This window comes from Lethenteron reissneri, chromosome 9 (assembly GCF_015708825.2).
Source record: "Lethenteron reissneri isolate LAM-NWPU_2019-01 chromosome 9, ASM1570882v1, whole genome shotgun sequence".
Classification (NCBI taxonomy): domain Eukaryota; kingdom Metazoa; phylum Chordata; class Hyperoartia; order Petromyzontiformes; family Petromyzontidae; genus Lethenteron; species Lethenteron reissneri.
The window spans coordinates 9,225,949-9,250,607 of record NC_083787.1 but is presented as its reverse complement, the minus strand read 5'-3'; the positions used below and the strand labels follow the sequence as shown (position 1 = coordinate 9,250,607).

At 46.4% G+C, this 24,659-nt stretch overlaps 2 protein-coding genes across 3 annotated transcripts; both read right to left on the bottom strand.

Moving 5' to 3' along the window:
- Positions 1-1,253: 1,253 nt before the first annotated feature.
- Positions 1,254-10,607, bottom strand: LOC133339838 (uncharacterized). The gene is made up of 4 exons (XM_061547975.1): positions 10,504-10,607; positions 9,070-9,444; positions 8,140-8,177; positions 1,254-4,210 (listed from the first exon to the last, which is right to left on the bottom strand). The coding sequence occupies exons 1-4, from the start codon at positions 10,562-10,564 to the stop codon at positions 3,989-3,991; spliced, it is 696 nt and encodes a 231-aa protein (XP_061403959.1). The 5' UTR covers positions 10,565-10,607; the 3' UTR covers positions 1,254-3,988.
- A 1,788-nt stretch (positions 10,608-12,395) lies between these two features.
- On the bottom strand, positions 12,396-23,842 carry USB1 (U6 snRNA biogenesis phosphodiesterase 1). Of its 2 annotated transcripts, none has more exons than XM_061547956.1 (7): positions 23,480-23,842; positions 20,040-20,203; positions 17,633-17,816; positions 16,845-16,898; positions 15,386-15,491; positions 14,774-14,857; positions 12,396-14,186 (listed from the first exon to the last, which is right to left on the bottom strand). In XM_061547956.1, the coding sequence occupies exons 1-7, from the start codon at positions 23,803-23,805 to the stop codon at positions 14,082-14,084; spliced, it is 1,023 nt and encodes a 340-aa protein (XP_061403940.1). In that variant the 5' UTR covers positions 23,806-23,842; the 3' UTR covers positions 12,396-14,081. The 2 variants fall into 2 exon arrangements, with proteins under 2 accessions (XP_061403940.1, XP_061403943.1); XM_061547959.1 differs by having other exon boundaries at positions 20,040-20,264; positions 23,480-23,615.
- Positions 23,843-24,659: the final 817 nt, after the last annotated feature.

Below are 24,659 nucleotides of genomic sequence, written 5' to 3'. Positions count from 1 at the left end.
GCATGGACGTACGTACACACTGGACATACATGACCCCGGAGTATCACTCTGCACCCCCCTTCCGCTATAAAATAGTTGTATGTTTATATGATTGTGGTTATGGTTGTACTTTATTAATCCATAATCTCTGCCATTACATACAATGAAACAAGACAAGGTAAAAAAGAAAAAAACAGAGCAATGTAATACAATACACTAATAGACATTATTGTAAAAAATTAATAAAAAGTCCATCCCATGTGCTAGTGAATTTTGAAATATTTTAGGCAGGAAATGAGTTTTCAAATTTAGATTTTTTTTCTGGGGGGGGGGGACGACCCCCAGACCCCCTGGAAGATTTGGTCCCCCCCAATGTTGACTCCATGGCTACGGCCTTGCTACAGGCTACAGACAGAGAGGAGACGCCGGTATCGTTACTCCGCATGCGCTGTGTTTGAACCTGGGTGCTGACCGAGTGCCACCTGCAGCTGTTGAACCCACGGGAGGCAAATACACAAATGCACACGCACGGCTCGTGTTTCGGAGTAAATACTCAAACAACGGGAATTGTACGTCTACTTTCCTGAATGTTCCCTTCGACCCTATGGGGCCGTCCATAGATGACGTCACGCGATTTTGGACGATTTTTGACCCCCCCCCCTCTTCGTCACACGGCGTCACAAAAAGTCAGACCCCCGCCCCCTCAAATATGACGTCACAAAGCTCTGCCCCCCCTCCTAAATAAAACATGCTTCAAATCGCTTTGTGATTGTAGTGCGTATTTAATGTGGCGCTGCACTCTGATGTTGTAGGAGAAAACATTTATTAAAAAGTCTATTGAATTAAGTAGAATGTGTCGCCTATATTTAAAGTTGCGAATTTTGATGTGACGTCACATTTCTCAAACCCCCTCTCCTCACACATCGTCACAAATGTCTGACCCCCTCCCCCCAGGTGCGTGACGTCATTTATGGACGGCCCCTATCTCCAGGGGCTAAATTTGTCAACCAACGTTGGGAAAGGGAGCAGTTTTTTCCCTCTCGATCGAACAGCTTTTAAAAAAAGTTGTCCAATTTGTTTTTAAGCGTGAACAACACGACATTGAAATCAAAACTGTACAGGAATGTGTGTGTTGGTGTTATCGGAGGGATCAACATCGATGTGCCTGAAACCAAAACTTAGACGTTAAAGATGCATCGACGTTTTTTTCTTTCCCATCCAAACCATCTAAGCAACCAACGAGCACAACTTGCAATGGTTGAGATCAAACAGGAGACTGAACGAGGCTTTATTCACATGTGTAGAGGTGTTCCGTAACGGGGAGAAACGGGCAGTTACACTGGGGTGTCTACATCCACGTCCGCAAACGGTCACCACCCTGGGGGGCTGTGTGGGGGGGAGGCTGGGATCCCACACAGCCCCGCCCCTCGAGGGCATGTTGGTATATAAGGCGGAGGAGAGCGAGAGAGCTCGAGGCAGTCGCTGGGTACAGATCAAGATGAAGAGCCAGTGAAGACTGAAGGCCAGCTAGCTAGACCTGGAACTACCCTGACTCGCTGTTCTTGTAAGAGCCGAGCAGGGCAAGCCAGTGGGCGACCTCAGGGCAGCGAGGTCCGATATCCTTGTAAGGGCCAGACTCGTGTGGCTGAGGGTCGGAACCTGCACCGTAGCTGGGCCAGGTTAGCTCGCCTACATTTGGGGAAGGTCTGGGATAGAGGGGAGTAGGGAGTTAACGGGGAGCGTTAGCTGGGGAACACTTCCTCTAATAGACCGGGTGAAGAGGCCGATACCTCTTCTAGTGTTAGAGTCGTTACTCTGATGTATTGAATTTATTTGTAATAAATACGTGTTGCCTCCATCAACTTCTCCTGCGTCACATACGCTCGTTACACATGTAAACTTTGATGCAAAAATCTCAACGCACCAGAAATCCGGATAATCGTGCCTTCACATCATTCATAGCGCTGCCCTCACTTTTGCTTGGGGGCCGTCCATAAATGACGTCACGCGATTTTGGACGATGTTTGACCTTCCTCCCTCGTCACATGGCGTCACAAAAAGTCAGACCCCCCTCAAATATGACGTCACAAAGCTCTGTCCTCCCCCCCAAAATAAATACACATGCTTCAAATCGCTTTAAACTATTGTCATTGTAGTGCCTATTTAATGTGGCGCTGCACTCTGATATTGTAGGAGAAAACATTTATTAAAAAGTCTATTTAATTAAGTAGAACGTGTTGTTTATATTTATTTAAAGTTGCGCATTTTGATGTGACGTCACATTTCTCAAACCCCCGCCCCTCTCGTCACACATCGTCACAAATTCTAGATTTGAAGCTTTCGTGACTGCAAGGATTCATATTCTTAGGTTTTTTCGGTAAAGTCACGTAGGTAAAACATTAAAATTAATAAAAGTAAAATAAAATAAAAATCTCTTCAACCATTATATATACGAAGTGGTAGCTCTTGTAATCTCTCATTTACGTGATACAGTTGTCGTGGCTGTGAAGGTTCCACCTGAAGACGGAAGCTTGTGTTGCCTCCGAAAAGTCGTGATTTTTATTTTATTTTACTTTTATTAATTTAAATTTTTTACTTACGTGACTTTACCGAAAAAAACCTAAGAATATAATCGTCACAAATGTCTGACCCCACCCCCCTAAGTGCGTGACGTCATTTATGGACGGCCCTTTGGGATACACGCCCAGGCTTGAGCAGAGTCGTGATGTCGGTACCAACCGGGCTGAGTCAATGCCGTGGGATGCGGGGGACTTCACCGACGGTGTCGTCATCACGGCGTCGTGAAACCCCGTTAGGTGACGTCACTGCGACGAGGCTGTAGGCGTGGCTTAAGGGACTATGACGCCATTCGTTTAACATCGCATTTACATATACACAGATGGAGAAAGCCATCTTTTCCGGAAGATTTTGGTTTGTATTTGATGGCATTTTTCTAAATGTGTTAATCATAAAAGGTGGCAATTTTGTGGGAATGTCCTCAGCAAGGGAAACAGTTTTGTTTTCATGGTTTTTTCTCGTACAACATCCCTGTCAACCCCTTATCAGTGCCCTACGTTATTACAAACCAATTCGGACCTTATTGGTCACCCGGTGCCCTTATAAATCTCAACGGTCATCCTACAAAGTGCCATCACAAGGGAAAAACACAATCAAATATAATTTTTTTTGCTCGTATTGAAACGGCTGTATGCCGTATGGACCTGAAAACTCAATTTCCCTGTACAAGAATACGGGATAAACCGTATGGGTTGACAGCTATGGACTAACCGTGTGCGAGGTACAGAGCATGACGGACGCACACTGGCGCATCATACAGCCCAGAGCGACAGCCAGCAAGAGGTGGGAGCCAGGCCCACTAAGCGAGGCAAGAACAGATCTAGGTAAGCATTCATCACTTAAGGTCCAAGAATATTCAAATATTATTGTGACATGAAAACTCAATAAATTCGTCAATAACCCTGCTCTGAAAAATACAAAATGTGACATTCGACGTTTCGGCCAATGACCCTTCTTCATGAAGAATTGTGCTTGTTTACCACTGCCAATGCAGCATCACCAATTCATGTTTTATTATGACATGGGGCAGCATCGGCGACGCAGTCAATCCCGTTATAGATCCCGCGACGTAGTAAGTAGGTGTGAGCGGAAAGTCCACACGAGTCGTCCTACTAAGGGAACTCTCTCGTTCCAATAACACCGACACGAGTACTTGTAGGGCATGAATGTGGTTGTTGACCTTTTCTTCCCCAGAGACCTGAGCCTTCCACTCCCACCCCATGATATACCCTCTCCCCTCCTCTCCTCTCCTCTTTCCCGACAATATGTATCTCTTTGGGTTTTCCCCCAAACCCCTATTCCCAGTTTCGTAACTTCCTTGCCTGCACCCTTCTCTAAATATTTCTATGGGCATGGCCCCTTGTCCTTTGTGTGCCCACGCATGAAATCTACAGATTTAATAATAATTATAGTCCCCTGGACGGTACAACTATCAGTGCTTGAGCATCACGGCCGTTGCGGTCACTGCGCCTATAAATACAAGCGCGGACACCCCACACAGAGTTACGGGCAGGGTGAGAGGGCAGGAGTGGTGCACAACGCCTTCTCCAGTGGAAGCATTGTTATGACGTTCCCATGTAGCCTGTGTCGCCTGCGTCGTCTGCGTCGTCTTCGTCATCTGCGTCGTCTGCGTCGTCTTCGTCGTCTGCGTTGTCTGCAGCATCACACGTGCACACAACGACCAGACGTTACTGGAGGCGGAAGCTGCCCCCTACAAGGTAAAATCATCTTACACTATGAGACCTCCTTTACCAGTGTCAAAATATAGTAGTAGGTTTTTACCCTTTAAACTGCTACAAAAACTGACACCTTTATACAAGGCATCATGTTTGCAATAACCCCAACACAAGCAGTCAAAATGCAAACAAAAAGAAACAACTCTGATGATGATAATTATAGGCACTGTCCTTGAAGTTGATTGGTCACACCCGAGACAGCTTTTCTTAGAGCCTAGTCTCCATTGGTGTTGGACCAGATGACGCCAAAAGGAGTACAACTCAAAAACAGCGCACTATCAGAGTATTGAGAGCTCGGGGTAAGCATTTACACTATGAGACCTCCTTTACCAGTGGCAAAATATAGTAGTAGGTTTTTACCCTTTAAACTGGTACAAAAACATCAAGGACAGTGCATATAATTATCATCATCAGAGTTGTTTCTTTTTGTTTGCATTTTGACTGCTTGTGTTGTGGTTATTGCAAACATGATCCCTTGTATAAAGGTGTCAGTTGTTGTACCAGTTTAAAGGGTAAAAACCTACTACTATACTAAAATCATCTTCTTGGTTCTTTCGGTAAAGTCACGTAGAAGGGAAATAAATAAAAAATATAAAAATATAAAACAATAAAAATTATCACGATGTTTCGACTGCAACACAAGCAATCATCATCAGGTGTGAAATCCACAGACAGAAAATTTGAAAAAAGTGGCGGTTTTTCCTAACGTCAGCACCACAGAGCGATTTGGCAGTTGGCCAGATGGACAAGTCCATCTACGTGACTTTACCGAAAGAACCAAGAATATGAATCCCTGCAGTCACGAAAGCTTTAAATCAAAAGGTAAAATCAATCGCAATCTCCACGGTGCCCAACTGATCGCGACAATGCGATGGTGCATCACTGGAGCCCCCAAATCGACCCCAAACTTTTGCCTCCCCGTGTTGCCGCACGTTGCTTCCCCATCTATTTGCCGCAATGCCGCAACCCCCCGGGAAGTCCAGCAAATCGTGGAGAACGTGCGTCTCCCCATCCAACAGGATCTCAACGATGTCCTCGAGATGCGGGTGAAGAGCCCCGCCCCATGTGCCCCCCCCCACCGTTCCCAGTCCTGTGGCCCCGCCCGTAGCCCAGTGGCCCCACCCCCAGCCCCCTCGTCCTGTTTTGGATCCACGTGGTTAACCATCAACAATGCAACGTCAACCCCGATGATGATGAAGCTTGGAACACCAAATGGAGTTCACAAGAAGTCACAAATACCTCCTCGTGAAACAGCCGATGACGCAAAACTTCTGGGCAAACGGCCCCTAAAATGCATCCACTGCACAAACCACGGCAGCAGATTCGGACACTCGATGCATATGTAGAGGTGTAATTGTGCATGGCCACGGATGTTGAGGTGTAATTGTGCATGGCCACGGATGGCCAACAAACACAAGGGGCGGGGTTACGGCCGTACACAAGGGTGGCGCTCGCACCGACGTCCGCACCTGCATCCCCCACGGCCCCCCCCCGGGGGCCGAGTCCTATAAAAGGTGATGAGCCGGAGGGCTCGAGGTGGGAACTCAGCTTTAACCAGAGAAGAAGGAAGATCTACTAGAATAGGCCCCAGAGCTCCCCTGGCTCGCTGTCCTTATAAGGGCCGACCAGGGCAAGCCGGTGGCGTGGCCCCGAGAGCCCAGACTGACAAGCTGGTCTGGAGACTCAGGGAGCCGGGATCCCAGCTTGACCAGGGCTGGGATAGATAGCCTCCCCTAGCTCCGTAGTGGAGGAATTGGGCATAGGTTAGCGGGGTTAGCTGTCGTGTATCCCTGTAGCCAAGTGACCCGTAATTACTGTGTGTGCACAAGTTGGTGTAATAAACAAGTGTGCCTCCGATCCTGTCGTCAAGCCTCCTATATACTTACTACACATAAGTGGAAAATGTTCAACTCTCCGGCAGTGTGCGGTGACCGTGGTCACCACCCAGAACAGAACCGTGGAGCGTGTAGCGTAGAGTCAATGCCCGATTGCCAATCACGAAGGAAGCGGGCATCATCACAGCGATTTGCATCGCTACTCCTGGCGCAATCAGCTGGCTTGCCTGGCTCAATGTATACATTGTAGTTCATCTTTTTTCAGTAAAGTCACGTAGAAGGGAAGTAATAAAATAATAAAAATAAAACATAACAAAATAATTCTCACGACGTTTCGGCCACAACGCAAGTAGCCGTCCTCAGGTGAAACCAGGTCTGTATTTACCGAAAAAACCAAGAAGATGAATCCCTGCAGTCACGAAAGCTTTAAATCGAAATTTATAATTGTAGTTGTTGCTCAACATTGGCCACACGAAGGAGGAGACCTCGTAGCCCTGTGCCAGCTGCCGAGCGTCGAACTACATGCGCCAATTGTCTCGCTGGGGGACCACGCCAAATGTGCTCTTTAGCATTCACATCGCTCAAATTAGAACGGTGAGACTGGCCAAGAGATCATGGTTCATTTGATCTGGTTTAACACCTAGGCTTTCGCGATCAATATAATCCATAATACAGGTTAGATCGCGTAAATATAGAAATGTGTCGTTAAACCCGCCACCACCTGACACAGCCAATTAGTAAGGTTTGTCACGTAAACAGAACGTGTACATTCGTTACTAGTACAGCACACCAGTGTGTTGGAGAGCAAAGCCACAACATTTACAATCTGAGTACGACGTTTCTCCAGTAACTACAACCAGCGTCATCAGGCGACAGCCAGATATGTGTAGAAATCCTCCCGTTTCGTTTCTTAAATAAAGGGGTAGATGTGATGACATCACTTATGAGCCCTTCTTGAGCCAAGTGGGGGGGGGGATTAATGAATGCATATAAATGACAATAGGAATCCATTGACGATTGGGTTATATATTCTTGGGTCTTTCGCTAAAGTCACGTAGATAGGTTCAAAGAAAAGAGCCTACGTGACTTTACCGAAAGACCCAAGAAAATGAATTCCTGCAGTCACGAAAGCTTTAAGTCAAGATTGGGTTATACTGGTAGGAACCTCCTGGTTACACCAGCCCACAGGGGATTATTGTGTCCGTCCGTCGTGCATCCAAAAATGGGAGGGGTGGGGCTGGGTGGAGAGGGGAGGGTGGGGAGGGGCTGGGTGGAGAGGGTGGGGAGGGGCTGAGTGGGGAGGGGAGGGTGGGGAGGGGCTGGGTGGGGAGGGTGGGGAGGGGCTGGGTGGGGGGTGGGAGGGGTGGGGCTGGGTGGGGAGAGGCTGGTCACCCCGTGGTGTCCTTATAAAACTCAACGTTTAATCTACTCACGCCGGCTTGTGTCCGCCCTCACAGTCGGCCATATTTGCGGAATACACCACGCCGCCGTTGACCCTGGCCATTGACCGAGCAACCCAACGTTCCTACCAGCTCCCTCCGCAGGAATGTGTTATATATGGTAATCAATGTACATTGAGCCAATTGTTCATGTACCTCCTGTCATTGTGTGCACGAAAATAGCATAACCTGTTGTCTGTTCAAGGGTAATCCCCATTGAAGTATGCTGACCTGTATGAGCATGCATTTAAACAATCTATTATTTGATGATTCGCTTCCAAGCAGCACGAAGTCTGTAGCTATCCGAAAGATTAAAATTATATTTATTTCTCTCAATTTAGATAGATTATCTAATTAGTCTTGGCCAGTCGTAACTAGTTTGGCACATAACTTCAACATTATCAAATCCAATTGATAAGCGGTAAACTGGTTCTTATTCATGAAAATAAGCGGTTAACTCCAGTTCTGATTTTTGGTTCAGCTCTCTGGTTAAGTCTGATCTCTTTGGCTAATTCACCGATTTTGGTCTCACTTGGCATGTTTACGTAGCAGGGCATTTGCAAATACACGTACCGTTGTGGTTGCTCTTCTCCTTGTGGGTACAATTCCACCTGGTGCAGAACAGGAACACAGCCCTTGTTGGGGACAAATCTTTACCACCGATGCACTGCATTGTGGCATCTCCACGTGCATAGATGTAGGGGTGAATTCGGTACTCTTCAAGGGTACAAGATGTCATTTTTCATATCGAATCTAAACAATGAAAGCAGTGCCGGTGATATTGTATTAATCTACATATCCTATACCTTTGATTAGCGGGGTTGGCTATATATGGTGCGAAAGAAGTTCTACATACGTACATACATATCACTTGTTAATTTTATCCAGGAGCTACTTTGTTTTTGAACATCTTAACACCTGTATTTATTCCAGAAACAGTAAAGCCTTTTCATAACTAAATATCTTGATACTGGCGAAATTGGTCCCCTCATCGTTAGCCTCTGACAAATTTGTCAAATGAGGCCACTCTAAATACTTGTGCTAGAATCTAAAATTACATGAAATCAGAATTGGCAAACAAAATACAGTAAAACCGTGGATTGCGAGTAACTTGGTCTGCGAGTGTGTTGCAAGACGAGCAAATTTTTTAAATAAATATTAATTTGATAAACGAGTGAGGTCTTGCAATACGAGTAGTACGTGTATACGCTTTGTCTGCCGAGCGTCACGTGATCACAACTGATACACGAGTGCTTCGATATACGAGTGCTTTGGATTACAAACACGTTTGCGGAACGATGTATGCTCGCAATCCAAGGTTTTACTGTAAAAAACAATGATGGATATCGATATTAATCAAAATGTTTAATCAAATTAATGAAATTAACACAATTATGCAATTGTACAATGTCTGGATTTAGCAAAACGCTTTCATCGATGCGACGGTTGTGTCGTGATAGACGCGGTGTCGCGTGGCTGTCATCGGGAGTAGAAGCGGCGTACCAGCAAGCACCGTCATCCGCACGCTCGCGTTGTCTTGCCGAGTGGGACTCCAGAGGCAGCAGAAGAAGACGCCTTCATCCGATGGGGAAACCTTCCAGATCTTCAGCGAGAAGTCACCGCTCTCAAACGCATGCAGATTCATGGCGATGCGATGTTTAAAGTGCGTCTTGTGCACGGCAAGCAAGCCGTACCCTGAGGCCTTCATGGCAATGAGCTCTTTCTTTCTGCTCAAGGTTCCCAGTGGCGTCCACAACCACCTCGCGACCCGCTTGTCGTTCTCCCGCTCGACATCTGGTGACTCGATCCAAACCGCGTTCGAAAAGTGGCACGGCAGAGAGATGTTCCATCCGACTCCCACCCTCTTGTCCAACACCTCTGTGGAAAGTGAATAGTGGCATGCAGTGAGGTTTGTGGCGATATTTCCCCACAGCTCTAATTGTGTCAATGTGTACAACTATTGTGTGTGCGTATACGGGTAAATCAAATATATCTTAAAATGACCTTCGACAGGGAGAATATCAAAGTTGCCACCTGGACTGGATCGACCAGGCGGTCTGGGAATTGGCATCGGTGTTCGGGTGGCAGGAATTTATTTTAACCCAAGATCTGCTACCAGTATTGCCGTGTTCTTGGTTCTTTCGGTACAGTCACGTAGAAGGGAAATAATACAATAATATAAATATAAAAAATACAAATTCTCACGACGTTTGAAATTGTCTTGCTGTGGATTTCACACCTGATGATTGCAGTCGAAACGTCGTGATTATTTTTATTGTTTTATATTAATATTATTTTATTATTTCCCTTCTACGTGACTTTACCGAAAGAACCAAGAATATTAATCCCTGCAGTCACGAAAGCTTTAAATCAAAATTTCAGTATTGCAGTGTTCAATTTTATTCTAAGGGACTGCACAGTGACCACATATGCTGAGAATATCCTAAAGCCAACAATGTTACATGCTCATTGGGAACATTTTCACAGCATTTCTGCTTAGTGATATATGCTATTCATACTATTAATGCTAATATATTGTGTTTTATAAATGACTGTTATTCAAATACTTTTACTCGTGCCAAATATGGTTTCACATGTTTTTGGAATGAGGCAGCCGATTGCATTCGATTTCAGGTTACAAACATCAACAGATTCCCCACCGCACGAGTGAAGCCGTTCGTCTGGTTTGAGCGAAGTGCCCATGTTTGGTGAGAAAGTGATACCAATCACTCAAGAATTTAGTTCAAAAAGATTGTTTTACCAAAAATTGAGGATTAAACCGCACGACTTTAATTTCGTTACAATAATACATAGCACATGTTGGTCTTGTTCGACAGATACCGCTATTAATCAACAGACATTACTATTAATCAACAGACATTACACACGGGAAAATAAGAGAATGCTGCGTATTTAATAGCCGTTAAAATCTCTTACTTTGCATCCGAAGCATGGCTGGAAGTGCGCAAAGAACCAGCAGAACTTTCCAGAACGCCATGGTCTGGGTCGCGCTTCTAATCACAGCCTCACACTGCGATTGCCAAGGCATTCTGGCTTTAAGGAAGTTGTGATCATTTGAGTTTCAACACGGATCGACTTATGCAAGCCTGACTCTGCTACACGTCTCATTGGATAAAAAAAAACTAGACATCCAAGTTTCCTCTTCTTGGTTCTTTCGGTAAAGTGACTTTACCGAAAGAACCAAGAAGATGAATCCCTGCAGTCACGAAAGCTTTAAATCGAAATCCAAGTTTCCCTTTGAGTAATAAGTTTCGCTATTTTACTGCTCTCTCAAGCTCGAAACTACTAAGACCGTCACTCTTAGTTTGTTATCCTTCCCGCAAACCTCCGATTAGCTTGGCCATAACAACTGTCGACAGTGGATTTATCCTGCGTTTCAATGAAGCCAGGAAAGCTTTACACACAGAGGAAAAAAGTGTTATTTAACCCCTTTAAAACATCCTTCAATCTCAATTGTTTTGGTGAATGAATTTGCATTTCACTGTGTATAATTGATATAACCTTACGTGCCAATTAGTCACCTAATGATGCCATAAAAATGATCGTGATGACCGTGTGCCCACGACGAGTAGCTGCTTGCGTAAGACTGATGGTAGTCCGCTTTGTGGGCAAGCCACTTCCTTATTACTCACGAACCTTCTGTAGTTATCTACTCACGAGCCACTCATGTTTTAGTGGATACACAAACAGCTTTGAGTTTCTCACATTCTGGACTTCAAAAGCAAAGACTCTCGTTTTTGCTGTCTGTGTGTTTCGCTGTGCACGTGTATATTATGTCTGTGTGTATGTGTGGCGTAGGAGTAGAAAACGTGGAGTTCTGAGAAGCGCTGAGGAAGCGGCAGTTATAACATGAGCTCCAGGACAGACAGGTTTCATGCCGAGACTTCTGCATTTACATTTCAAGTTTCGCTCGCAAGTATTTACGAAGGCTGGCATGGCACACGAGGGCCATAGCCAGCCACTTTTGTAATGTGTACACACTGTACCAGGCAGTGCCAGGTTTAACTAGTGCGAGGTCTGTAGCATATATTATAAAGGAGCCCTAAATAAAATAAAATACGTAAATATTAAAACACACATTTTTTTACTTGCATCGTAAAGTAATTGTATTTTTTCATTTGCTACACAGCCAGATAATACGACAAATCGCTAACCTTAAACACCCAGTCGTTCATACAAGTTGAAGGCAGTATAGTACTATAGTAATAGAGCAAGTGCAGAATCAATGAACCGGAATTGATAGCTGGAAAGCATTTAGCGCGGGGCCCTTAAAAGTGCGGGGCCCGTAGCTACTACACATGCAGTAGCTACTACACATGCAGTAGCTACTACACATGTAGTAGCTACTTGTGCTGCTGGGATAATCCAGCACTGGCACCAGGTACTTGTTTAAGGCTGAGCAGACCCTGGGGATGCTCAAGACGAGGTGGAATATTCACCACTTCTGTTGGTCATGACCCAGGATTCATAGCGCAGTGTACTAATCACTGCACCACCACTCCCCATCCGAATATATACACAAAGGTACACATACACACCGACATACATGTACACAGCGATACACACGGAAAGCATTACAAACAAAAGAGTGGTGTAGATGAAGTCCAGAATGTGGAAAACGCTCAAGAGCTGTTTGTTTATCTACTAAAACAAGGGCGTGTAGAGGACTGGACCCAGGAGTAGATGAATCCACGAGCGTAGTGAGTACCGATTGCAGTGTCCGCAAAGGGTGTGATTTGTAGACAAGCTGAGAGCAAATGGTCATTTGTGCATCAAGAAAACATAACTTTGAAAACAAGTTTGCGATTGTTTACACAGTAAACATTTATTTTCATTCATATAACATACATTCCAGTGCCAATAATGTAAAGTCGCTTTATGTATCCCTGCAAGAAACAAAATGAACACTTTACGATCTAGTAAGGCAATTTTGAGGATCGCCAGAGAGAGAGGGGAGTGACAGGAAAGATGGAAAAAACAACAGCAACATTTTATTCTTCTGTGCAAGCATCATGCAGTGGCATTATTTTCGACATGAACAATGATCGCATGCAGGTCTGATGATCCAGAATGAAAGTCAAGAGCACACGACATTCCAATTGTCCTGCTCTCTCAAGGCCTGGCCTTCTATCCCTTGCAGTTTCTGGATTACTTGAAAATCAAATAATAAAGGGAGTTTATTACTGGATTCTCCAGATTCTAAACACCCTATGGGAGGAGCGTTTTATAAATGGGAGGAAATCATATTACCCAGACGAAACCATCAAGACAAGTTCTATATTTGAAGTTTTCACGACTGCAAGGATCCATACTCTTTGGTTCTTTCGGTAAAGTCACGTAGGTAGAAAATAATAAAAGTAAAAAAATAAAATAAAAATTAAATCACGACGTTTCGGGCGCAACACAAGTGCTCGTCATCAGAAGCAACTGCTGTTGCCCGAAACGTTGTGATTTAATTAATTTTTTACTTTTATATATTTTTTTACCTACGTGACTTTACCAAAAGAACCAAAGAGTATGCATACAGACAAGGGTATAACACTCAAAAGGTCCTCACAGATAGGTTTATAAATCCACTAGTTGTACTACTATCTTCTAGCCACCGGGTGGTTCACCTCCAAAGTGTTGCATCATAGCGTCGTTTTTTTACACAGCACCAGCAGCTGATCGGGATGCACGTGGATTGCGCAACCGGGGTGTGACCGTACAGGCCAGCGGTGGACAACCTGCGAGCCGTGAAGCCTCTCGTGGTGGCCTGGTCTCAGTGGGTCTCGGGTGATGCGCATGGTCACAATTAGTGCACAAGTATGATGCTAGATTTTACCACACATATTTGGCAAATCTGGAATTAGTCCCAGCAACGTAGCAAAAAGTGCTGTTTCATCTACATAACAAAGGCTCAGTCCCATTCACAGCAGCCGCACCTTTAAATCAGCCGCACCTTAACAACTCTTAGAACCTCCCAGTTCAACAGTCTACACAACAAAGACTCATTCAGCCTCACCACCTCGACATAACAAAAGGCTCAGTCCCATTTACACACACCTTTACATCAGCCGCACCTTAACAACTCTTTTCAACCAGTCTACACAACAAAGACTCATTCCTAACAGCGTGCTTCAGCCGCACCGAACCTCACAATTGGCTCCTCCCACCCTCAACCAGTATATATACAAGGACTGTTTTCTTGGAATTTCTCTTAGTTGATACAGCTATCGTGCTGTGACGGTTCCACCTGAAGATGGAAGCTTGTGTTGCTTCCGAAACGTCGTGATTTTATTTTATTTTTATTTTACTTTTATTAATTTAAATTTTTTACCTACGTGACTTTACCGAAAAAAACCCAAGAACACAAGTATGATGCCAAGCTTGTCGCCCACTGAGGTGAAGAAGGAGGGCTTCTCGTGTGGCCACGTGGCCCACCGACTCATCTGGGTTGCCCATCGCTGGCCGACTAGGAAGCACGTTGTACGGCTATGAGGCGCACACCGGCGCTACCTCAGTGGCACAGGGTGCAGCTTGTGTCCCGTCTTGCACACGAGCTGCTCGGCGTGGATGCGCAGCAAACGTGGGCTGTCCTCAAATTCATCCACCACATCCTGAGAAGGAAAACGAGCTGTTGTTAGGGCTTTTAAATCTCCACAAGCAGTCCGATTATTCCACTTTGGACAAATACTGAAGGTTTTGGCGATTCACCTTGCAGATAACAATTCTGGATTATTATATATTTTTTATGATGGTAAAGTTTGATATTTTGCAATGGGTAATGGAGCGACTGAAGTACCAGTTTTGCTGCCTCAGAACCCGCTGAAATCTTACGCTTAATTTCCATAAACCAGTGGTAGGCAACAAACATGCTCAGAGCCCCATGCTCCTCCGTGTGTCTCACACCACGGGTGCTTTGACTTTGACGATCATGTTCCCAAGTGATTCTTTACAACGGCTATAATCACTAGCCCAATGTCCCACAAGTGTTTATCGTTTTGTCACTAAAATGGTTTTAAATTCAACGTAACTTTCAAGGAATATCCTGGCTGAAAGGAGTTGTTTGCATAGATGGTTTTATCCAAAAAATAAATGACAGTGGACCCCCGTGTTTGATTGTACTCAACATGACTTAGGGATATGCAAACTCGCTGTGAGTGGTCCATGTGAAATCACAGCAGGGCCTTGAAGGAAAGCTGACCTGTAACTGGTTTATAAGGTCCTGGTTGAAACGGTCTGACAAATCTCCGACACACCACGCCAGACTCATGTGGAATGACGTGTCCTATAGCACACACAACATCAACACACACATAAAATGAGCACACACACACATTACACAAATGAAAAAATTAACCCGTAAAAACAAAGTTTTTCACTATAAATCCTTTATATGCGTGGCGGCTAGAGTCCTCTCGTCCTCTGGCTTGAGATGGCTGCCACCTATGGGTCAGATGATTGCCTGCCACCATTAAGCAATTGGTAATTAAATATAATTAATTTTTTCCTAAAAAGTGTAAAATTTTGGAAATTTTTTTCACGAAAATAGATTGTCACACACAACGAGTCTGTGTGCAAAATGTCAGCTCGATTGGATCACGGGAAGTGGGTTAAAAAACGACCGAAAGATTTGCACGGTCGTAAGCACGCAAGCAAGCAAGCGACTTTAATATAAAGGATTTAAAAATAGTCTATTACTCTATACACACGCACAACTTGTCATTACAGTGTATGCTGAAAAACGTTTAAATGCTGATGTTTTACACTCAATGCAATTTCAAATCATCCTTGCCAAACGGTAGTTGTCAGGCACCTTGAAAAATGTCTGCAACTGGAACTCCTGCATTGCTCCATCGATCTCTGTCACCAAGCCCAGCAAGTCCTGCTGCCCGCGCGTTGCCTCCAGCCCCAAGAAAGTCCTGCACAGAGACCACCGGGGAGTTACTCTGCACGTGGTGACTTGGTATACGCCGAGACTATTACTGGTAGGAACCTCCTGGTTACACCAGCCCACAGGGGATTATTGTGTCTGTCGTGCAGCGAGGGGCTGGGTGGGGAGGGGAGGGTGGGGCTGGGTGGGGAGGGTGGGGCTGAGTGGGGAGGGGCTGGTAACCCCGTGGTGCCCTTATAAAACTCAACGTTTAACCTACTCACGCCGGCTTGTGCCCGCCCTCACAGTCGGCCATATTTGCGGAATACACCACGCCGCCGTTGACCCTGGCCATTGACCGAGCAACCCAACGTTCCTACCAGCTCCCTCCGCAGGAATGTGTTCAAGTCCAACAGATCAGTACGATATACACGTTTTTTAAGTTGAACTTCCTATTCTTGAAATATGGTCCAATTCTAAGAGGATGTCCGATAAAGTGCTCGTTAGATGATTACATTGCAGGATCATGAGAAGTGGAAAGGGTTCGGGGAGGTTTTAAACCAGCAGTGAACTCACCATGGATGATGATGACGATGCTTCTGGAAATAAACGTTGTAGTACTTGCAAGCTTATGAATCATTGCACTGCAGCCAGTAGGGTACTCTTTGGTTCTTTCGGTAAAGTCACGTAGGTAGAAAAATAAAATAAAAAATATACTGTATATCACGACGTTTCGATGAATGATTATCCAGCAGTGGAACTGCTGGATGATTATTTTTTCCACCTGAGGACGACCGCTTGTGTTGCGATCGAAACGTCGTGATATATTATTTTTTATTTTATTTGATTTTTCTACCTACGTGACTTTACCGGAAGAACCAACGAGTATGGATTCCTGCAGTCACGAAAGCTTCAAATCAAGCCAGGAGGATGCTGGCCCTGATTAATGTTTGTATGTACACTCGGTGAAGTTTATAAATGTGCACAGATTTTCATGACATTTTTATATTTTGTAAACTGGCCAGCAATAAAAATACCATCCAACAATACAGAAAGTTACTTTTATTAAGTTCAACAAATTATAACGATTTCTAACTGTACATAATTCTTATTTAAATTTATTTGCCGCTACTGTTTCTTGCACTGACAATATGAGAGGTTAACTAAAATCATAACGAACGTTTATTTTTTGTCACAGAGGAAATGAAGATCGACATTTCGGCCAACTGGCCTTCAGGAAAATTGTTATGAATTAATTTTAACCTCTTATTCTCGGCTAGTTTCTGAAGCAGCAACTTACCAATTATGTTATCAACAGATAATACACAAATATGAACGAACTGCACCGTTAGTTTCCCAGAACGGTGTCTGTGTGTCACAGGGTGTCGTCTGAGCTGCTCACCTTGTTCTCTCCTGGTTCGTATATACCTTGACCTTGTTCGTGAAGCAGTTAAATCTGCAGAAGCAAACGGCATTCACTTAGCATGCCAATCTGCATCAAGGGACTTTTCTTTTACAATGGCAGTTGCAAAACTATGACATTTAACAGGTCTTCCCAAGTCACCCAACCTCTAGCAGTGTGATATTTGCACTCGTTCAATCACAAAAAAGTGATTTCCTATTCAAATGAGCATGGAGGCAGTGCTAACCTCCTGTTTACAGCCCAGACAGTGGTGGAAATTCCACATTGCTATGGCAGCGGCGAGTCTATCCATAGGACAACCAATGTTGAAGTGGTATTCATTTTATAGACCCTAGAGGAATGATGGGAGAGTCGACCCACAACCAGGATTTGAACTCGCAACCTTCTGATCACAAGCTGCTTGCTCTACCCCTGAGCCAAAAAGGCTGGGTCTGGACTAGTTCAGGATTTTATGTTGTGCTCCGATGGGTTTGAAACCAGTACTCAGAGACTTAGATTAGCATGGGGTGCCCCACTAAATAATGGAAGTGTAAATAATATTAGACAGTAGGCTATGGCGAAAGGAGGTGAAATATAGCAGCTCGGATAATTACAGGGTCGGGTACACGGAGTTATCTCACCAACTGCTTATTAAGCAAACATGGGATGGATGTTACAGTTCTTACGCAGCCTCTGGTTAGGTAAGTTACAATGTCACCCAACATCCAATTGCAAAACGAGGGCCTTTGAGCAGTACAACTCATCTTGAATTGTGGATTTCGGCTCACCGGTGGTAGGAGCCAAGGCGCTCTCTCAACGTCTGCAGGAAGAGGTTGATCCAGTGGTAGCGCAGAACCACCGTCTGCGAGAGGCTGATGTGGAAGTCTTCCTGTTTACTCATGCGCAGTCCAACATCGCACAACCGCCTCAACACCAGGTCCACCAGCTCGTCAAAGTCGGAATCCCCCGAATCTGTAATTGATCCGTAGGATGTGTATTACCGTTTTGGCTTCAGTGAACAAAAAATGCAAAATGCAGAATAAACACAATAGTGATGCAGGGTTTACTAAACGAGTAACACAAACTACTCTGACTTTTGGAAGTCAGGTCTCTTTTTAGGTTAGTCTTACATTTGTTTTGTCCTGCACAAGTGTTTTGCATGGTAAGGATAGTGGATAGGCCAGCTCAGAAATCTATACAGATAGCTTAGCAACCCATTTGCTGTGCTGCTATGGTCACCTCATATCCCTGCAGGTAAGAAATTCGGGTACATGATGACATCTGCATTTGACTCCTCGAGATGCATGCAACAAAATCCTGATTGTTTTAACCGAGTATAAGTACTTCAGTTTTTTATCATGTGCAAAAAGTCTTGAAAAAGTAAGGGCATAGGGCTCCTCTAGAACCTGCACTTCTGATTAGCACGTTTGGCTTCATACGGTGCGAAAGAAGTTCAACAACATACAGTAGATACATATCCTGGCCAGTGCCATGGCCTAACGGCGGCACGATCGCTACTTGTTGCAGGGGTCCACGGTTCTAAATCAGCGGCCGCCCTGATTGTTAGTGCTGCTTTACGAACCAAACATGACGTGCCGTCTGCTTCACAGTGGACGTTAGAGATCCCCTGACGTCATACGTAAGAGGAGGTCAATGTGTGCCGGTGTCAGGGTCCAAATCAAAAATTATCTGCACAGTACCGAAACTAAACTTGTATTTACTAAAGCTCACTGAGCTATGAACTGCTTTTCAGGGGTGACCTGGCCACACATATTACCTCATCGAAGTGGATGATATCATCACATGTGAGAATTTATAGTAGCAGCCAAATAATCTAAACGCATGTTGTTTCGAAATGCGGAGGGCAAAACCGGAAGACCCGGAGAAACATCCACGCTACCACGGGGAGAGGTAACACGCAAACTCCAAATATACAGGAGTGAGGTCGGGATTGAACCCACAACCTCCCCTGCTTACCACGCGAATGAAATAACACCTCACCACAATCATCACCCTTAACTTGTAGAATAATACTCAAGGTCACGTTTTCAAATGAGACTAACGTGGTCTCTTGAGTTCTTACCTTGTTAAATTAAATAAACTTGAATCCTACTATACTCTTAGTTCTTTCGGTAAAGTCACGTAGGTAAAAAATGAAATAAAAATTAATAAAAATAAAACAATAAAATCATGACGTTTCGGAGGCAACACAAGTCTCCGTCATCAGGTGGGACCGTCAAGCAGCAAATCTGGCTGTGACGGTCCCACCTGATGACAGAGACTTGTGTTGCCTCCGAAACGTCGTGATTTTATTGTTTTATTTTTATTGATTTTAATTTCATTTTTTACCTACGTGACTTTACCGAAAGAACTAAGAGTATGAATTCTTGCAGTCACGAAAGCTTCAAATCTAGAATTGAATCCTACTCTTGTAACTTAAATCTATGGAACACATCAGTAACTTTCCAAGCCATAACATGAGGTGGCTGCGCGACTCATGCCATTAACTCTGCTTCACCTGGATAAACGACCACTGCTATTGCGCTATCTAGGTCATAAACGTCCAGATGCAATTATTAATCATGAGAAATATAGAGAACCCCCTCGCAACATTAGTTTGCACACATGGCAGGCACACAGATAAATCAAACAAAATAAAGGCATGCAAACATTGGGTCCGCACAAATGGTAAGCGAAGAATGAAAGATACGTGACTTTACCTAAAGAACCAAAGAGTAAAGAATGAGTGATCAACAGCACCAACACATTCCTGCGGAGGGAGCTGGTAGGAACGTTGGGTTGCTCGGTCAATGGCCAGGGTCAACGGCGGCGTGGTGTATTCCGCAAATATGGCCGACTGTGAGGACGGGCACAAGCCGACGTGAGTAGGTTAAACGTTGAGTTTTATAAGGGCACCACGGGGTGACCAGCCCCTCCCCACCCAGCCCCACCCCTCCCACCCCCCATCCAGCCTCACCCTCCCCACCCAGCCCCACCCAGCCCCTCCCCACCGTCCCCTCCCCACCCAGCCCCTCCCTCCCTCCCTACCCAGCCCCTCCCTCCACACCCAGCCCCTCCCTGCACGACGGACGGACACAATAATCCCCTGTGGTCTGGTGTAACCAGCAGGTTCCTACCAGTATAAACCTACTGCACCTTAACTGAACGTGCCTCACCAGGGCAAAAGAGACATACATGGCAGGTAGACGTAAGTCGCCCAGTTGCCTCTCTCATGGGCAAAGGAGCGGAGGCGTCCACCATGCTGGCTTCCACCTTCTGCGTCGTCGGCTTTCTCATCGTCGTCAGCAAACATGCTGCGAACACTCTCGGGCAGCGGGAGTCGTCCTCCAGCGGGCCGTCTTCCTCGAAATACGAACGAAAGTGGAAATCCAAGAGAAGTTTGTCACGAATCAACGATGTCTGTTCGGGGAAACATTCTTAGCATGCTGGATATATACAAGGGCATCGATGAGTATGCATCGAAATTAATATCAATATTGCACATAAAAATGCATGTTTACATATTACTCAGAACTGATTAAAATTAATGTAATGGAACAAGGTCTGTTGTTTGTGATTTATCTTACAGCTGCATGGTACAATGCACACATTGAAATACTGTACGGAGTAAGTGTCACGCACAACAAATTATCACTCGTCCGAGACTATCTTCCTTGATGCCGCAGATAATCCATGGAAAGAATATTTTACTGGTAGGAACCTCCTGGTTACACCAGCCCACAGGGGATTATTGTGTCCGTCCGTCCTGCATCAAAAATGTGAGGGGTGGGGCTGGGTGGAGAGGGGAGGGTGGGGAGGGGCAGGGTGGGGAGGGGAGGGTGGGGAGGGGCTGGGTGAGGTGGGGAGGGTGGGGTTAGGTGGGGAGGGGAGGGTGGGGGGTGGGAGGGGTGGGGCTGGGTGGGGAGGGGCTGGGTGGGGAGGGGCTGGTCACCCCGTGGTGCTCTTATAAAACTCAACGTTTATCCTACTCACGCCGGCTTGTGCCCGCCCTCACAGTCGGGCATACTGTATTTGCGGAATACACCACGCCGCCGTTGACCCTGGCCATTGACCGAGCAACCCAACGTTCCTACCAGCTCCCTTCGCAGGAATGTGTTTGGTTTATGTATTCCCTACGTTAATTTGACATCCACACTGAAGTCGCATTCCTTGCCAACCGAACAATCCTGGCCCACTCCATGTCCAAATTGAGACGTACGTTTTTGTGCGGATAATTCTAGATGAATTATTTATATTCTAATTCCCTGTTAATGTCTTATGTATGACGTGATGACTCAGCAATGTCTACCACTACTGTACAACGAAGTTGATTTGAGGAAATTTAACAAAATATTTGTTGTGCGATGGCAGTCGTGAAACTAACACAAATAACACAATACTCACCAAGTGCGTCAATAATGTCGCCTTAAAGTAACAATAGGCGCCGTTTGGCCCTTATTCACCCCACATATAAAGGGCCATTCCCCATAACGTCGCCTAAGACGTATACACATCATCTTTGTATACTTTCCTTTTAAGCCATGCGTTATTGAATGTGTTGGATTTTTTAACTTTTCATGAAAGGTGACCTTTTTGACCCCACTGCGCAGCCCTCAGTACCTACAACTCTCAAAAGATAAACTTCCTCGGCTATGCATCTTGCAGGTGTGGGTGTCTCTGCTGTAGGTGTCTCTGCTATAGGTGTCTCTGCTATAGGTGTCTCTGCTGTGGGTGTCTCTGTAGGTGTCTCTGCTGTAGGTGTGTCTGTAGGTGTCTCTGTAGGTGTCTCTGCTGTAGGTGTCTCTGTAGGTGTCTCTGCTGTAGATGTGTCTGTAGGTGTCTCTGTGGGTGTCTCTGCTGTGGGTGTCTCTGCTGTGGGTGTCTCTGCTGTGGGTGTCTCTGCTGTAGATGTCTCTGCTGTAGATGTCTCTGCTGTAGGTGTCTCTGTATGTGTCTCTGTAGGTGTCTCTGCTGCAGGTGTCTCTGTAGGTGTCTCTGCTGTGGGTGTCTCTGCTGCAGGTGTCTCTGTAGGTGTCTCTGCTGCAGGTGTCTCTGTAGGTGTCTCTGCTGTGGGTGTCTCTGCTGCAGGTGTCTCTGTAGGTGTCTCTGCTGTGGGTGTCTCTGCTGTGGGTGTCTCTGCTGCAGGTGTCTCTGTAGGTGTCTCTGCTGTAGGTGTCTCTGCTGTGGGTGTCTCTGCTGCAGGTGTCTCTGTAGGTGTCTCTGCTGTAGGTGTCTCTGTAGATGTCTCTGCTGTAGGTGTCTCTGCTGTAGGTGTCTCTGCTGTAGGTGTCTCTGCTGCAGATATCTCTGTAGGTGTCTCTGCTGTAGGTGTCTCTGTAGATGTCTCTGCTGTAGGTGTGTCTGTAGGTGTCTCTGCTGTAGGTGTCTCTGTAGATGTCTCTGCTGTAGGTGTCTCTGCTGCAGGTGTCTCTGTAGGTGTCTCTGCTGTAGGTGTCTCTGCTGCAGGTGTCTCTGCTGTAGATGTCTCTGCTGTAGGTGTCTCTGCTGCAGGTGTCTCTGTAGGTGTCTCTGCTGTAGGTGTCTCTGCTGCAGGTGTCTCTGCTGTAGGTGTCTCTGCTGCAGGTGTCTCTGCTGTAGATGTCTCTGCTGTAGGTGTCTCTGCTGTATATGTCTCTGCTGTAGGTGTCTCTGCTGTGGGTGTCTCTGCTGTAGTTGATGAGGTCTCTGCTGTATGTGTCTCTGCTGTATGTGTCTCTGCTGTGGGTGTCTCTGCTGTAGATGTCTCTGTAGGTGTCTCTGCTGTGGGTGTCTCTGCTGTAGATGTCTCTGTAGGTGTCTCTGCTGTGGGTGTTTCTGCTGTAGGTGTCTCTGCTGTAGATGTCTCTGCTGTGGGTGTCTCTGCTGTAGATGTCTCTGTAGATGTGTCTGCTGTAGGTGTCTCTGCTGTAGATGTCTCTGCTGTAGATTCTCTGCTGTAGATGTCTCTGCTGTAGGTGTCTCTGCTGTATGTGTCTCTGCTGTAGATGTCTCTGCTGTAGATGTCTCTGCTGTAGATGTCTCTGCTGTAGATGTCTCTGCTGTAGATGTCTCTGCTGTAGGTGTATCTGCTGTGGGTGTCTCTGCTGTAGTTGATGAGGTCTCTGCTGTAGGTGTCTCTGCTGTAGATGTCTCTGCTGTAGATGTCTCTGCTGTAGGTGTCTCTGCTGTAGGTGTCTCTGCTGTGGGTGTCTCTGCTGTAGGTGTCTCTGCTGTAGGTGTCTCTGCTGTAGGTGTCTCTGCTGTAGATGTCTCTGCTGTAGATGTCTCTGCTGTAGATGTCTCTGCTGTAGGTGTATCTGCTGTGGGTGTCTCTGCTGTAGTTGATGAGGTCTCTGCTGTAGGTGTCTCTGCTGTAGATGTCTCTGCTGTAGATGTCTCTGCTGTAGGTGTCTCTGCTGTAGGTGTCTCTGCTGTGGGTGTCTCTGCTGTAGTTGATGAGGTCTCTGCTGTAGGTGTCTCTGCTGTAGGTGTCTCTGCTGTAGATGTCTCTGTTGTAGGTGTCTCTGCTGTGGGTGTCTCTGCTGTAGTTGATGAGGTCTCTGCTGTCGAGGAATGATCTCTGCTGTTGCATCACCAATCGTCGTGGTCGTGATGACAACGATAATGGGAATCTGTGAGCCCAGGCGGTGGCTCACCCCTGTAGGTCTCGGGCCGTGCCGGCACGACGAGGACGGCGTTGAGGAGGAGGAGAGGCAGCTTGAGGAGGGGCAGCTGGAGGAGGAGGGGCAGCTGGAGGAGGAGGGGCAGCTGGAGGAGGGGCAGCAGCTTGAGAAGGGGTCATCCCCACGTCCCGACGTGCCTCCACCGTGCCGGGCCGCCCGTACACGATCCCCGCGTGATCCTCCTTCTCATCCTCCTCCTCCTCCTCACCCGAGCTGCTGCAGCTGCTGCTGCTGCTGTAGCTCACCAGGCCCGGCAGCATGGCGCTCGCTCGGCGCTCGCCTCCTGCCTCCACGCGCATTCGCCCCGGGCGGGCGGGCGGGCTGGGCGGGTTGGGGGGGTCGCGGTCGAGAGGCCACGGGGCCGCTGTGGGGCCGCCTTGCGCCAAGCGGGCTGCACGTCTCACTAGGGGGGGGGGGGAGGATGTGGACCTGTTGCCAGGCTACCGAGGATTTACCTCCAACACTGAGGGGGGGAGGGGCGTGGCCCTGTTGCCAGGCTACCGAGGATTTACCTCCAACATTGAGGGGCGTGGCCCTGTTGCCAGGCTACCGAGGATTTACCTCCAACTTTGAGGGGGAGGGGCGTGGTCCTGTTGCCAGGCTACAGAGGATTTACCTCCAACATTGAGGGGGGGAGGGGCGTGGCCCTGTTGCCAGGCTACCGAGGATTTACCTCTAACTTTGAGGGGGAGGGGCGTGGTCCTGTTGCCAGGCTACCGAGGATTTACCTCCAACACTGAGGGGGGAGGGGCGTGGTCCTGTTGCCAGACTACCGAGGATTTACCTCCAACATTGAGGGGCGTGGCCCTGTTGCCAGGCTACCGAGGATTTACCTCCAACATCGCGTTTGAGATTCCATCACAGCTGTCAAACCCCATACACCATTGGAACATCATTTGCCAGTAACTAAATTTGATAATAGTTTTTTAAACCCTTTTATCTGGCAACAAAACTGACACCTTTTTTCTGGTTCAACACCAAGTGAGACTAGGCTCTAAGAAAAGCTGTCTCGGGTGTGAACCAATCAATTTCAAGGACAGTGCATACATTATCAGAGTTGTGGTTTTTTTTTTGCATTATACCCGCAGGTATTGTGGTCAATGCAAACATGACTCCTTGTAAAAAAGGTGTCAGTTTTGTTGCCAGATAAAAG